The 13,948-nt window shown below is 39.8% G+C and overlaps 1 protein-coding gene across 3 annotated transcripts in view; it reads left to right on the top strand.

Moving 5' to 3' along the window:
- Positions 1-13,948, top strand: part of LOC150087817 (LIM homeobox transcription factor 1-beta) — a 256,436-nt gene that overhangs the window by 182,191 nt on the left and 60,297 nt on the right. For all 3 annotated transcript variants that reach the window (XM_090370442.1, XM_090370443.1, XM_090370441.1), the window contains exon 5: positions 6,611-6,768. In XM_090370442.1, coding sequence (XP_090226568.1) covers positions 6,611-6,768 — 158 coding nt within the window. The remainder of the gene's footprint in view (positions 1-6,610; positions 6,769-13,948) is intronic.

Below are 13,948 nucleotides of genomic sequence, written 5' to 3'. Positions count from 1 at the left end.
TAGTCGGTCTCAGGAGAGGATAGCGTAGTTTTCTCTCCGGAAACTCCGGTTTTTCGCCCAGCAAAAAACAGCAAATCGACCACAAATCACAAGAAGTTTACAGCATGTTATATATGGCGCAACATGACCTAAGTTCCTGATGCCCCTCAAAACGTAACCACTGCCAGTACCGCACCCACAGGTCGAGGTGTGAATTCTGTAAGGCCTATGAACGTTGAAGGAAGTACGCCATGTCACCAGTATTAAGTTTCGTAGATCTGTGATAGTCTGTGGTGGAGGATCCAAACATCCGATCTTAGAGCCACATAATCAAGAGTTGTTGTGTGTGATTCATATCCGGTGGATAAAATAGCACGTGGAAGTTACTTTGGCGAATCACTCTCGAACAATATCGGCAACGTCGCAGGAAGCATTATCCTGCTGAAACACACTGTAGCATTCGGTAAGACAGTGATCTGTTCAGCCAAAATGTCTGCGCAGGTAGCACAGTGGTATCGTCACCGTCTTCCCCACATGGGATGGAAAAGGCCCGGGTTCGAACCCAGTCGATGACGCGAGGAACTTTAATGGGTTTTTTTCACTCCGTGGCTGAGTTAGTCGGTCTCAGGCTAAGCAAGGTTTTTTACCCAAGAAACTGGGGTTTTTTTCGTCTAGCAACACGCAATACATATTCAGTTATCGGTTGATTCAACTACTGCTCATCTCAGATGCCCAAATTATTCGATGTATGATTCCTTTCGCCTCAAAGGTGGTACTTGTGCACATGTCCGTTCTGATATTCCCTGTCAGAGACTTGGCAATTTGGAATCTCCTCTTTTTGGTCTTCTCTGGCTTAAAATCTCTCTACCTCATTGTGTCAAATTCATCTGTTGTCTCTACCGTTCTGCCAACTCCACTAATCACTTGGAGCTCTTTGACTTCCTCTCTTTGCAACTTGACTTTCTCCAGTTCAAATTTCCTAACAGTGAGGTAATTTTCCTTGGTGATTTTAATGTTCACAACTCCAGCTGGCTTCCATTTTCTAGTCACACCGACCCAGCAGGTCGAGATGCAGAGGCTTTTGCAATTACTAATGACCTTGCACAGATTGTTCATTTACCTACAAGAATACCGGACAATCCTAATCGTACAGCCAATACGCTTGATCTTTTTCTCACAAACAACCCTTCTAAGTACACGGTCGAAGTGAGAGGTCCTTTAGGCACTTCAGATCACAACTTTGTGATTGTCTCTTCTCCAATGGAATCTTTATCTCATGGCTATTCCCAACCTCGTGTTGTTTGGCATTACAAGAATGCAAAATGGGATGACCTGCGAGATTTCTTTTCTTCTTTTCCTTGGTCGGATTACTGTTTCAAACCTTCTGATGTCAACGTTTGCTCAGATTGTGTCAGCGAAATTATTCTTGCAGGAATGGAATCCTTTATCACACACTCCACTTTAAAATCTCGTCCTTTATCCAAACCTTGGTTTTCCAATAAATGTGCTAAGGTTGTGCAAGAGAAGAATGTTGCATATCGTAATTGGCTTGTTTCTAATTCTTCAGTGTCATTTTCTGCCTACACCAAAGCTCGCAACAATTGTAAAGCAGCTATTAATCAGTCCAAACTAGAGTTTGAACAGGCTAAGAGTAGAAAACTTGCTTCTTGCCCTAATGGTAGCCGAGCATTCTGGTCTCTTGCCAAAGCTATTGGCCGCAACTTTTGCCCATCTTTGCTCCCACCTCTGTCCAAACCAGATGGTTCTGTTGCCACTTCAGCCAAGGATAAAGCTGACCTGCTAGCATCCCAGTTTTCTTCCAGCTCATGTATTAATGATCTTGGTAAAACACCTCCCACCATTCCCAACACGCTCCATTCAATGCCTTCTGTGGTCTTCCGTGAAAAGGATATCAGAAGGATTTTGATGAATCTTGATGCTAAGAAAGCTCCAGGTCCTGATGGTATTTCTCCACTTGTTCTCAAAACCTGTGCTCCTGAACTTACTCCTATTCTTTGCCGCCTTTTTTCACTTTCTTATTCCAAAGGTGTTTTTCCTTCTGCTTGGAAATTTGCTCATATCCAGCCAGTTCCTAAAAAGGGTGACAAATCCCTCCCATCCAATAATCGTCTCATTGCAATTACTTCTACTCTTTCTAAAGTAATGGAGAAATCAATTAACCGCCAACTCTTAAACTACCTAGGAACCTTCCGTCTGATCAACGATCGCCAGTATGGATTCCGTCAGTGTCGATCCACTGGTGATATTCTGGCTTATGTTACCCATTAATGGACTAATTCGATGGAAAGATTCGGTGAAACACAAGTAGTTGCTCTTGATATCTCAAAGGCTTTTGATCGTGTTTGGCATAAAGGTCTTCTAAACAAGCTTTCATCTTATGGTTTGACAACTGTTTGTAGTAATTGGTTATCCAGTTTTCTCTCTGATTGCTCACTGAGGGTGATGGTAGATGGCTCTCTGTCTTCTAACTTCTCCACTAATGCCGGTGTCCCCCCAAGGTTCAGTTCCCCCCACCCCTCTTTTCCTCTTGTATATTAATGACCTTCTTCCATTGACTGGAAATCCTATCCATAGTTTTGCCGTTGATGGCACATTGCGTTCCACTTTCCATTTTGAGAAATCTTGTCCTGCTCAATCAGCTTCAACTTCTCGAAAATCTGCTACCAATTCCTTAAATGCCAATCTTCAGGTAATTCTCCAGTGGGGCAAAGACAACTTGTTGATTTCAACCCTTCTAAAACTGTCTTGTCTTATATCTCGCAAAAAGGATTCTTCTGCTCCTATGCTTATCTTTAGTGACACTCCGATTTCTAGGCAAAATGATATATCTCTTTTGGGGATTACCCTGACTTCTAATCTCTCTTGGCACAAGCACATTACAAATATTGCTTCCTCTGCATCTAAAAAACTTGGTTTTCTCTTTCGCTCTCGGCGTTACTTTTTTTCCAAACAGCTGCTCACTCTGTATAAATCGCAAATCCGCCCTGCCATGGAATATTGTTCCTACATCTGGGGTGGTGCTCCCAAAACCTCTCTCAGGCTTCTTGATTCCATTCAGAAGAGGGCAGTTAGGTTAATTAATGATTCATCTCTAACAGAGTCTCTCCACTCGCTTTCTCATAGACGTACTGTTTCTGCTGCATGCCTCTTCTACAGATACTTCCATGGGCACTGTTCTTCTGAATTGGCTTCTATAATTCCTGCTCTCTCTTTCAAAACAGTCCGAACACGTGCCGCCACCAGCCAACATCCATTTACTGTCCAACTTCAAACCCACAGAACCAACTTTTCATCTTCCTCATTTATTCATTCAACTGCCGTTTTCTGGAACAACCTTCCTTCCTCCGTATTTCCTGAAAATTACAGTCTACAGAAGTTCATGTCCAATGTCAACAAATATCTTCTTTCGTCTTCTCAACCTCCAACCCAAACACGGTACTAAGTACGATAGGTTCTAATACCTCTCGTGTTTGGGGTTTACATAAAAAAAGATATATATATAGACGGGTATATAGAAGTTCTGGGTGACTCTGATAAAATAATTTGGAATTTTTCAGCCGCATTGGATAAGTGAAAGTGTAATATTAGCACCACAGCGAACTAACTTCTATACGTCCATAAACTTTTATTTGTTTCCTGGTTGATCTGAATGTTTTTATGTAGAAAAATCCCGAACTTCCATTCCACGCTTGAGAGTGACTAACTCAGCCATGGAGCGAAAAAAAAAAAAAAAAACCACAAAATTTACTCGGTCATTGACAGCATTCGAACCCGGGCCTTTTCCACCCGGTGCGGGGAGGACGGTGATTATAACCACTCTGCTACCCGCGCGGAGCGCCACAACGGATAAGTAGTTTTTAGCATTCAGATTTATGTCTAGGGGTATGGATATTCCAGGAGATTTCTAGGAAAAATTCCCCATACCAAAACACTGCCGCTACCTGACTGTTTCTATTGGACCAGGACATCGATTCTATAAATGAAGCCTTTGATTCTATACATCATACCATATTACACTAGTCGACAAAATTAACAGAACACGTAGGAAATGTCGTGTAACTTATGCAGCTTGTTATTAAGCTGGACAAAATTTCGTATGGTGGTGTACCATAGAATATCAATGAAATGAGGAGACAGCGAGAAATGGTTACATTACAGAAGTCGATACAAGGTGCTCTAAAATATTGTCACATGACGTCAGTACGGCGTATGATCTCCTCCAACGGCTAAACAGGCCTGACAATGGTTAACCATGCTCGATATAAGGGCGTCTATAAGATTCTGTCACACCCAATCCCATTCTTCCACCAGCGCAGACCTTAACTCACCAAGTGACAGAGGAGTTGGCTGTCGTTGTGCAATGCGACCACTAAGGATATCCCACATATGTTCGATCTGATTTAAATCTGGTGATCCTGCTGGCAACACTGCAGTCGTTGGATATTTTCGGATTCAAGATATTCTTTCACTACTTGAGCTCTATCTGCAGTGGCGTTGTCGTGCATGAAAAGAAAATCTGGGCCAACCGCACCCCTAAAAAGTCGCACACAGGCCTAAAAAGTGGCACATAGGGTTCTAGGATCTGTTCTCGGTATCTCTGCGCAGTTACGGTACCCCCTATCAAAAACATGAAGAGGGATGCGGCCGTTGATCACTATTCTGTCCCACACTAGAACGCCGTCTCCACTGTAAGTATCCCTTTCTTTAACGCTGGAGGGATGGTACCGCATTCATTGTTGTCTCCAGATTAAATAACAGCTAGAATTTGTTTGTAGGCTAAAGTGGGACTCATTACAGAACATAACTGTATCCCATTCGTCAGGGCTGCAAGTCAGATGTTCATGGCACCAGTTTCGACGAGCTCTGCGGTGGTTTGGGGTTAATGGGATACAAACCACTGGCTTCCTTGCGTAGAGTCCACTTGAATTGAGCCTTATTGACACAGTCCGGTTAGAAATGTTTTCTGTGGCTGCAGCAACTTCAAGAGATAGTTGATAACGGGACATTAGGATTCCGTCTTGCTGTTGGAGCCAGATAACGGTCTGCTCTGGTTAATGTAACCCTCGGGCGAACTTCGCCAGCTCTTCTTGTAATGGTTCCTGTCTCCTGAAACTGCTTCCCTAGTGCCGAGACGAAACTGCGTGACACATTTAGCCAACGTTGATCATTATTCCGTCCCACACTAGAACGCCGCCTCCACTGTAAGTATCCCTTTCTTTGCTTGCAACTGCTCGGCTTCAAGTCGTCCAACTCAAAGACTCATCTAAACGACGATGACATGTCATCATTCTGAGTACGGGAGATGTGGCAATCCCACTGAGCAAGCCAAAAATCAGGAATGAAGTGGTTGAAACCTGTGTTTTTGTAGGCATGAATAATTTGCATAATGTGCGGCTCTGTAAGGTAGTAGAGCGATTTCTATTGGATACTCGGGATTTGCATGCAGGGATGCCAATTATATCAAATATTTGTCTTCAACGACACTGTTCACAATAAAATATTCATGAAAAATATTTTGTTCTGTAAATTTTTTCGAGAAATGTAGAATAATGCATTTTTTATTATTATATTTTTGTTTTTTTATATTTTTATTGGAAAACAAAAGCTTTTAGGATATAAGCAAAAAGGTCTGTGTGCTCTGGATTCATATTAATAATAATAAATTATTGTGGAACAATAATTTATTATTATTAAAAGCTTTTAGCTTCCTTGCCCTGTATAGCTAATACTAATACTGTACTGATATCCCAACAGTGATCCTATTGTGCATGCTCGGGATGCTCATCAAAGATATATTATTACTACTCTTTAACAATGTTTACTATCACTTTAGGTGCTGTGAATTAGTGGGCATCATTACTACTAATGGAATAATTGCCATTTTATGTTTATCAGTTTATAACAGTGTTTATCAACCATTTGTGCAAGCAAAAGTCTTTTCGGTCAGCGAAACTTACTTATTGAATTTCTCAATTATTTTACCAGTCCGTGCTAGAACATTTAAAAAAAAAAAAAAAAAGAGTATTTAAAAATATATTTAAAAGATACGTTCAAAATCACTATGCTATAGTACAGTATCCATTAAAGATAATCAGTTTGACAAGTTCCAGCCGAATATTTTCCCGGGGCTTGCGATATGCTCAGTTCTGTGAAAGCTTCTTTTGGAAACCAGTGTAATTTAGAGCATATTAGCTTCACATTTCCTAAAGTTATGCATTTCAAAAAGTTATGAACTACTTAATCGATCTATGCAATGGAAGGAAATCGAATAATAAAAAAAAAAACTCACGAGTGAAAAAAAGCGATTAATTCTTGTCTATGACATGACTCAAATCCCTTCTTTCTGAAATTGGCAGTGGTTATCATAACCACTTTACCACCAAGGAAAATGCTTTTTGTACAAAGTTTTATTATTCACGACTACAGCTTTTATCAGTTTCCCGATAAAATCTTTCTGAAGTCTCAACCCTACATTTTCAAACAGTAGCGAGGAGAGTTGAGATTTTTATAAATATTTTTTATCTTGTTTAGAATTAGCATATGTAGTGTCTGTGTATATCAGCATTAGCCAAAAACATTTTATAATGAAAATTTTATTTTCATGATGAAGGAGAAAATGGACAGTTATCCAACTCTCAATCCCAACAAAATGGTCAGCCAAGGCAGGATGGAAGGCGAGGACCAAAACGGCCACGAACTATTCTTACAACAGCCCAAAGAAGAGCATTTAAAGCATCGTTTGAAATTAGTCAGAAACCATGTAGAAAAGTAAGACATGCAATATACTGGTTACTCTTATGATGATACTTTTATGTTATTCTCTAATTAAATTTCTGATTTTTCCACTGAAGCTTTTATTTTTAATTAAAACAGACATTTCGCTTTTCTTTTAATGATTTGTATTATTTGTATGTCAAAATTGCACATTTCACAATGGGACTTTTACGTTTTTTGATAAATGTCAACAAATGAAAAATGCATATTTATGTCATTGCATCAAAAAAAAAAAATAATAAATAAATAACCTTCATGAGTTTAATAATTATAAACGAGTTTGAAAAAATTTTGTACTAGAAGTTACTGAATTTTTGAATTAGAAGTTACTGAATTTTTGAATTAGAAGTTACTGAATTTTTGAATTACTAAATTCAAGGTATGGCGTATTTGACAAAGAAATATGCAGAACTTGATATTGTTTGCATTCATATTATGATAATACTAGGGTTGAACATTAATATTATTATATCAATGTTATGCTCGATGTGATCACTTTTAATATGTGGCAATGGGAAATTGTGGGAGCGAAGTTAAAAAATATGTAATTAATGATATTGAAATTTCGCAAGATTATTTAATGAAAAAACTTTCGAGCCTACAGACCAGTAAGGCTCCTGGAGTTGATGGAATATACCCTATAATCTTAAGAGAGGCAGCAAGCGAGTGCATTGAACCATTGAGGCTAATTATGCGAGCATCACTAGACTCTGGGGAGATTCCCTTGGATTGGAAAAGTGCAAATGTATCTCCCATACATAAGGGTGGCTCTAAAAGTGAAGTTGGAAATTATCGACCTGTCAGTCTGACTTCAGTAGTAGGGAAAATCATGGAGGCAATTCAGGATCATTTGGATCGAATTGAAATTCTCAAGGATACTCAGCATGGTTTTGTAAAGGGAAAATCATGTTTAACAAATCTGGTTCGCTATTTCGAAAGGGTCACTCACGAGCTGGATTTAGGGAATAATTTCGACATTGTTTATTTAGATTTCAGCAAAGCTTTTGACTCAGTCCCACATGAGCAGTTGCTTTATAAGCTGGAACAGATTGGAATCACTGGAAAAATCCTTAGATGGATAGAAGGATGGCTTCAGAGCAGGAGGCAGAGGGTTGTGATAAATGTCTATTCCTCAGATTGGGTTGATGTAAGAAGTGGGGTTCCCCAAGGATCAGTATTAGGACCACTGTTGTTTTTAATTTTCATAAACGACATTGATGAAGGGATAGAGGGCGTGATGTCTAAATTTGCAGATGGTGTTAAAATTGGTAGAGTAGTTAATGATCACTGTCAAGCTGAGCTTCTTCAGAGAGACCTAGATAGACTTCAGGAATGGTCAGAAAAATGGCAGCTGTGCTTTAATCCAACAAAGTGTAAGGTATTACACCTGGGAAACAGTAATCCCAAAAAAACTTATTCACTTGGTGGAGTTCAACTAAACCCAGTACTGGAGGAAAGGGACTTGGGTGTTACGATACGGTCAGACATGAAATTCTCTGAGCATTGTAAACAGGTTGCAAGGAAGGCCCATGGTGTCCTATCGATGATCTATCGAACTTTTGCAAGTAGAGATAGGGACATGATAATCCCATTATATAAGGCTTATGTTAGACCACACTTGGAATACTGTGTTCAAGTATGGAGACCGCACCTAAAGAAAGACATCGAGCTTCTTGAAAGGATGCAAAGAAGGGTAACTCGCCTGGTGAGATCAGCAAAAGGGCGTCCTTATGAAGAAAGACTTCGAATATGTGGGTTGCAGAGTTTGGAAACTAGACACCTAGAGGAGATTTGATTGAGGGGTTTAAGGCTCTGAGAGGCATCAGTAAAATGAATGAGGACAAAATTTTCAAGATTATAAATGATGCTAGAACTAGGGGACATAAATTCAAGTTACGGGGGGAAATGTTTAGATTGGACTGCAGGAAGTGTTATTTTAGCCAGCGAGTTATAAATTACTGGAATAAGTTGCCTTCATGGGTGGTAGAGGCCGACAGTTTGGGGAAATTCAAAGGTCATCTGGATAGTACTTTCGGGTACTATCCAGATGACGCGCATAGGATGATACGTTTAATTTCCTTTTTATTTATTTTTTATTTTATTTTTTTTTATTTATTAATTATTATTATTTAGTTATTTATTTTATTTATTTATTTATTTTTTGTTTTTATCATTGTTTTGTTCGGATTTTTTTTTTTTTTTTTTTTTTTTTTTTTGGCTTGTGCAGCATAAGCCATAGGCTTTCTTGCACCATGCGGCCGTTACTAATACTAATACTAATACTAATATTGCGTAACTGATAATTAAGCGGCTGATGACAGCATACAACAATTTCCAATTCATTAAAAAGCCGACCGGGCTAGCCGAGTGGGTAAAGTACCTGCCCGGCAACCCAAAGGTCGCGGGTTCGATTCTCGCCTCGGGCTTGGATCAAAGTACTGCAAAAACCTTGGGAGGTGCAATATGGCCACAGAAGCCGATGCGCCAACAACTACCAAATCAAAAAAAAAAAAAAAAAAATTCATTAAAAAGTACGATTATGCAATTCATAAAATCATAACTGCAGATATATACACTGAGTGATCACTGTATTATGATCACCTACCTAATACCGCGTTGGGCCACCGTTCGCACAGATAACAGTCGCTATTTGCCTAGGCATTCGTAGGAACCTATTCGTAGGAACCTGCAACCGTTCTGCCTGTAATGTTTTCTGCAGTGTCAGAATAGATGATAGTTGTGTCCATACTCCTCACTTCCTGTTCCAAAACATCCCACAACGTTCAATTGGATTGAGGTCAAGCGAATTTGGAGACCAATCAAGATGGGCGATATCTTCGCTGTTCCTCGAACCACTTGTGCACAGTGCAGACCCAATGACACAGCGCATTATCGTCTTGGAAGATCCCCTTTCTGTCCGGGAAAAAATGAAACATGGCAGGGGCAGATGGTCTCCTAATAGCTGCTGGTAGACCTCACCAGTGAAATGTTGGTCCATACGCATCAGGTTCTAGTTCTTGCCAGCAAAACATGCACCATATTAAGCAACCACAGACACTTGCTTGGATAGCAGGCACCATGACCGATGGGTCTATGGACTCGCGTTGCTTGAGCCACACACGAACGCGTTCGTTACATTGTTATTACCAGGTATTTGGACTCATCCGACTAGCACACTCGTTTCCAGTCTTCCGATGCCCAACGAGGGTGTTATTAATTCATTCAAAATATATTTCACACCATTTCCCGTTGACAATGATCAGTGGTGAGGAGAGAGTGTCTTTTGGGTCGTCTCCTGTAGAACCCATACGTCTGAATGTGCGGTGCATCGTCCTTTGGGATATCGTTCTTGCATTCCTCATACTGTATTGCAATGTCAACTGTCACATAGTGACTAGCTGTTGAGCCCGTACAACGCGCTGATCATTCGCTTACCACGAACATCCACATTGTGTAATTCTTTACAGTTCTCGGCGAGAGGTGGTTTAACCCATTCGACACTATTGTTTGTATAACTTAATCACAGTGGACCAATAAGAGATGCCGTTTCCGATATGGAAGCATCTTACGCACAAGCTCCTGCAATCATGCCCATTTAAAACACCATGATATCTTTACTACTTCCCATCACTGCTATTCAGATCACTTTGACTTGCAAGACCACATGCAAATTACCACTGCTCTAGCATACGAAGCTGTTCGGCTTTTTATACTGCGAGCTCTGCAGCATAGTCCATTACGGATAAGGTGGGTCACTCAGTGGTTACTGAGTGTAAATGTAGTATGAATTAATTTATTCAAAATATATTAAAAATTAAATAATTCAAAGTACATTCAAGTGTTATGTCACATCAAAATATCGTGCGGTTTTTTTGTGATAATATTAATTTTAAAAATTTAGGTACTCGGTGCCAGGCTTTCTCATACTCAGGGCTGAGTATGAGAAAGCACTGACCAAGAGAACAAAGAACAAGAAAACGAATCACATCGGAATCTTGTGTATGTGGAAAAGTCTTAGTTAACTCAGCTGGCGTTGCTGATGAACTGAAGAGGTATTTTGCATCCATCTGTACTGACGAAAACCCATTCACGCCAAAGAGGGGCTCTCTGCGAGTGAGGCAGAGCCATATGAAATTAATGATTTCTAAATTACAAATGACTGTATATTCGAAAAACTTTCGAGCCTAAAGGCAAGTTAGGATCCTGGAGTTGACGACAAATGCACAGTAATTTTGAGTGAGGCGGCCAGAGATTGTTCAAAAGCATTTAGGTTAATTATGAAGGCAATCACTGGACTCGGGAGAGATTCCTTTGGATTGAAGGCAATGCAAAGCCAATACATAAAGGCGGTTCAAAGGGTGTAGTCAGTAACTACCGGTTAGTCTGACGTCAGTGGTAGGAAAAATATTAGAAGCGATGATTAAGAATGCAATCTAGGAACATTTAGATAGAAATAGCAATTTGAAGGTGACACAATATGGTTTCGTTAGGGGAAAATCATGTTTAACTTACCTGGTAAGATTATTTTGACACAGCTGATTTGTAGGGAACAATTTCGCTACAGATTGTATGGATTTGATCAAGGCATCTGACCCAGTCCCCGACGAGAGATTACTGTATAAGCTGGCACATGTTGGGATTACTGGAAAGATTCCAAGATGTATTGCAGGATAGCTGCAGAGCAGAAGATAGAGAGTTGTGATTATTGGATATTCTTTAGGATTGGTGTAAGTATATATCCAGTTATCAAGAATCGGTTCTTACACCACTGTTGTTTCTGATTTTCATAAATAACATCGACGAAGGGATAGAGAAAGGGAAGTCAATATTTGTAAACGATGTAACGATCTGGAGAATTGTTAATGATCAGTGCCAAGCAGCATTCCTTCAGGATGACTTGAACAGGCCTCAAGGATGGTCAGAAAAGTGGCAGTTATGTTTTAATGCAGCAAAGTGCAAGGTGTTACACTTGTGGAACAGCAACCTCAAAAATACATTTGGTAAGTTGAATTAAAAATAGGATGAAAGGGAACTTGGAGTTACGATACGGGCAAATATGAAGTTTTCTGAGCAGTGTAAACAGGCGACCAGGAGAGATCATAGTGTCCTATCGATGATTTATCGCAAATTATCCTGTAAGGACAGGGAGGTCACAATCCCATTGTCCAAGTATGGAGACTTCATCTCAAAAAATACATTGAACTTCTTGAAAGGGTCCAAAGACGTGCAACTCGCATGGTGTGATCGGCAAAAAATGACGACCATAAGAGGAAAGACCCTGATTATGTGGACTACAGAGCTTGGCAACCAGGCACCTCGGAGGTGATCTGATTGAGATTAATAAGCCTCTGAGAGGGGTTAGTAAAATGAATGAAGGTGGAACTGTCACTGTTATAAAGAAGTCCTGAATTAGGGGCCATAAATTCAAATTACACGGAAAGAGGTACAAACTAGAATGCACGAAGTTTTCTTTTAGCCAGCGAATCTTTGATTACTGGAATAAGTTGCCTTCGCAGGTAGTTGAGGCTGACAGTTTGAAGAAATCTTAAGGTCAACTGGATATATACCTACGCGAGGAGGAAAGCGCATAATTTGGTTTGTATTTTCATATCTACTTTTTCTTATTTTATTATTTTTTTTATTTTATTTATTTATTATTATTATTTTTTTTATAAATAAACTGCATGTTATGGTATACGGTTTGAGAATTCCTATTTGATTACAAAAGGCGGCTGCTAACAGTTAACAATGATAAACATTAGTTTCAACATACTATCTAAAGCTTCCCTTTCCTACCGCTCACTTCATTGTGCTCGTTGTACGGCACTTTTTTACTCTGATTTCTCGACTAATGCTTGAATTCCTCAAGCCTCTATTCTTTTTACTTCTGAATATTAGTGACATTCCATAAATTGCAAATTCGCACACAGTTTTCCATATAGTCTAAGCTTCTCTTTCTTATTTAAAAAATCTTGCATTCCACAAGCAGTCTATACAAGAATTTCTAGAATTTTACCATGAGTTCCTTAAATGTAGTTAAGCCCAATGTACTTCAGCCCAATTGCCACTCTGTGGAGCAGGAGAGGCGAAAGAATCCAGTTAACTTCAATGATAGTGAAACTCACTCTCAACCTTCAAAAACAAATGTTCTGTTTTCGATGCTGTTTCTAACGTATTTTAATTTATCTGTCGTCGTGGTACAGGTTGCAGCGGTACAGAATGTGCGTCTAGGTTTCGTCAGCACAACACTACACAAGCAGAGATTGGTGTCAGACAAGCCAAATTGAAATAGTTTTGAGTAGATGGAGCCATGCCCAGTAAGTACGTATGATGTTGTTAAGCAGGGGGAAAACCATTGGTGAACGTCCTTGTTGAGAGGGAAGGTAACTACAGAAATAAAAGAGCGGGTGACTTGACCAGTAGTACAGGAATCCCATCGTGATTGCCACACATTGATAAGTTCATTCTAAATTCTCCGTTTCTCATCTTTGATGTTAGCAGTTAGGTTGCATGAGATGCTGAGAATCTCGCAAGGAACTCCCTGCTTTAGACAATAGCATAGTCCTTTGAAGATGACATGCAGGTCTAGTGGTAAGACTCCACCAAGGACCTGCAAATCAGCAGTGGACACTGTCCTGCAAGCCCGGAACATGGCTAGCAACATAATCCGTTGAATAGAGATGAGCTTGGAACGGAGTTTAACATTAACGGCTCTATGGAACCAGACTCCCGAAGCATATGTTGTTATTGGTACGAATACTGCTGTATAATATAGTAAGAGAGTCTTCCTATTTAGTCCCCAGTCCAAATCCGCATTTGGAAATGCGGATAATTTCTGCAGTGAACTTCTTAATCTTCGAGGCAAGGTGGTTAATATGAGAGGAGAAGGTTAACCTGTCATCTAAAATTACGCCAAGATATTTTAATTCAGATACAAAAGGGATTTGCTTACCGTCTATATTTATATTAGGCGGTCTTCTGTAATCTAACTTGCCCTTAAAAACTATCAGTTTTGTTTTTGTGGCAGATATTCGCAGTTTATTTATACTAGACTACTTGATTAGCTCAGAAAGAGTTACGTTGGCTGTTGTTCTAGTTGAAGACGCGATCGACCTGGCATTAGAAGAACCAAATCATTGGCGTAGGCAAAGGCAGAGATATTGTCAGGTTTTTG

The sequence above is a fragment of the Mastigoproctus giganteus genome, chromosome 3 (assembly GCF_048544385.1).
Source record: "Mastigoproctus giganteus isolate SK-2022 chromosome 3, ASM4854438v1, whole genome shotgun sequence".
In the NCBI taxonomy this organism is placed as follows: Eukaryota; Metazoa; Arthropoda; class Arachnida; order Uropygi; family Thelyphonidae; genus Mastigoproctus; species Mastigoproctus giganteus.
This window is presented reverse-complemented; position numbering and strand designations above follow the sequence as displayed.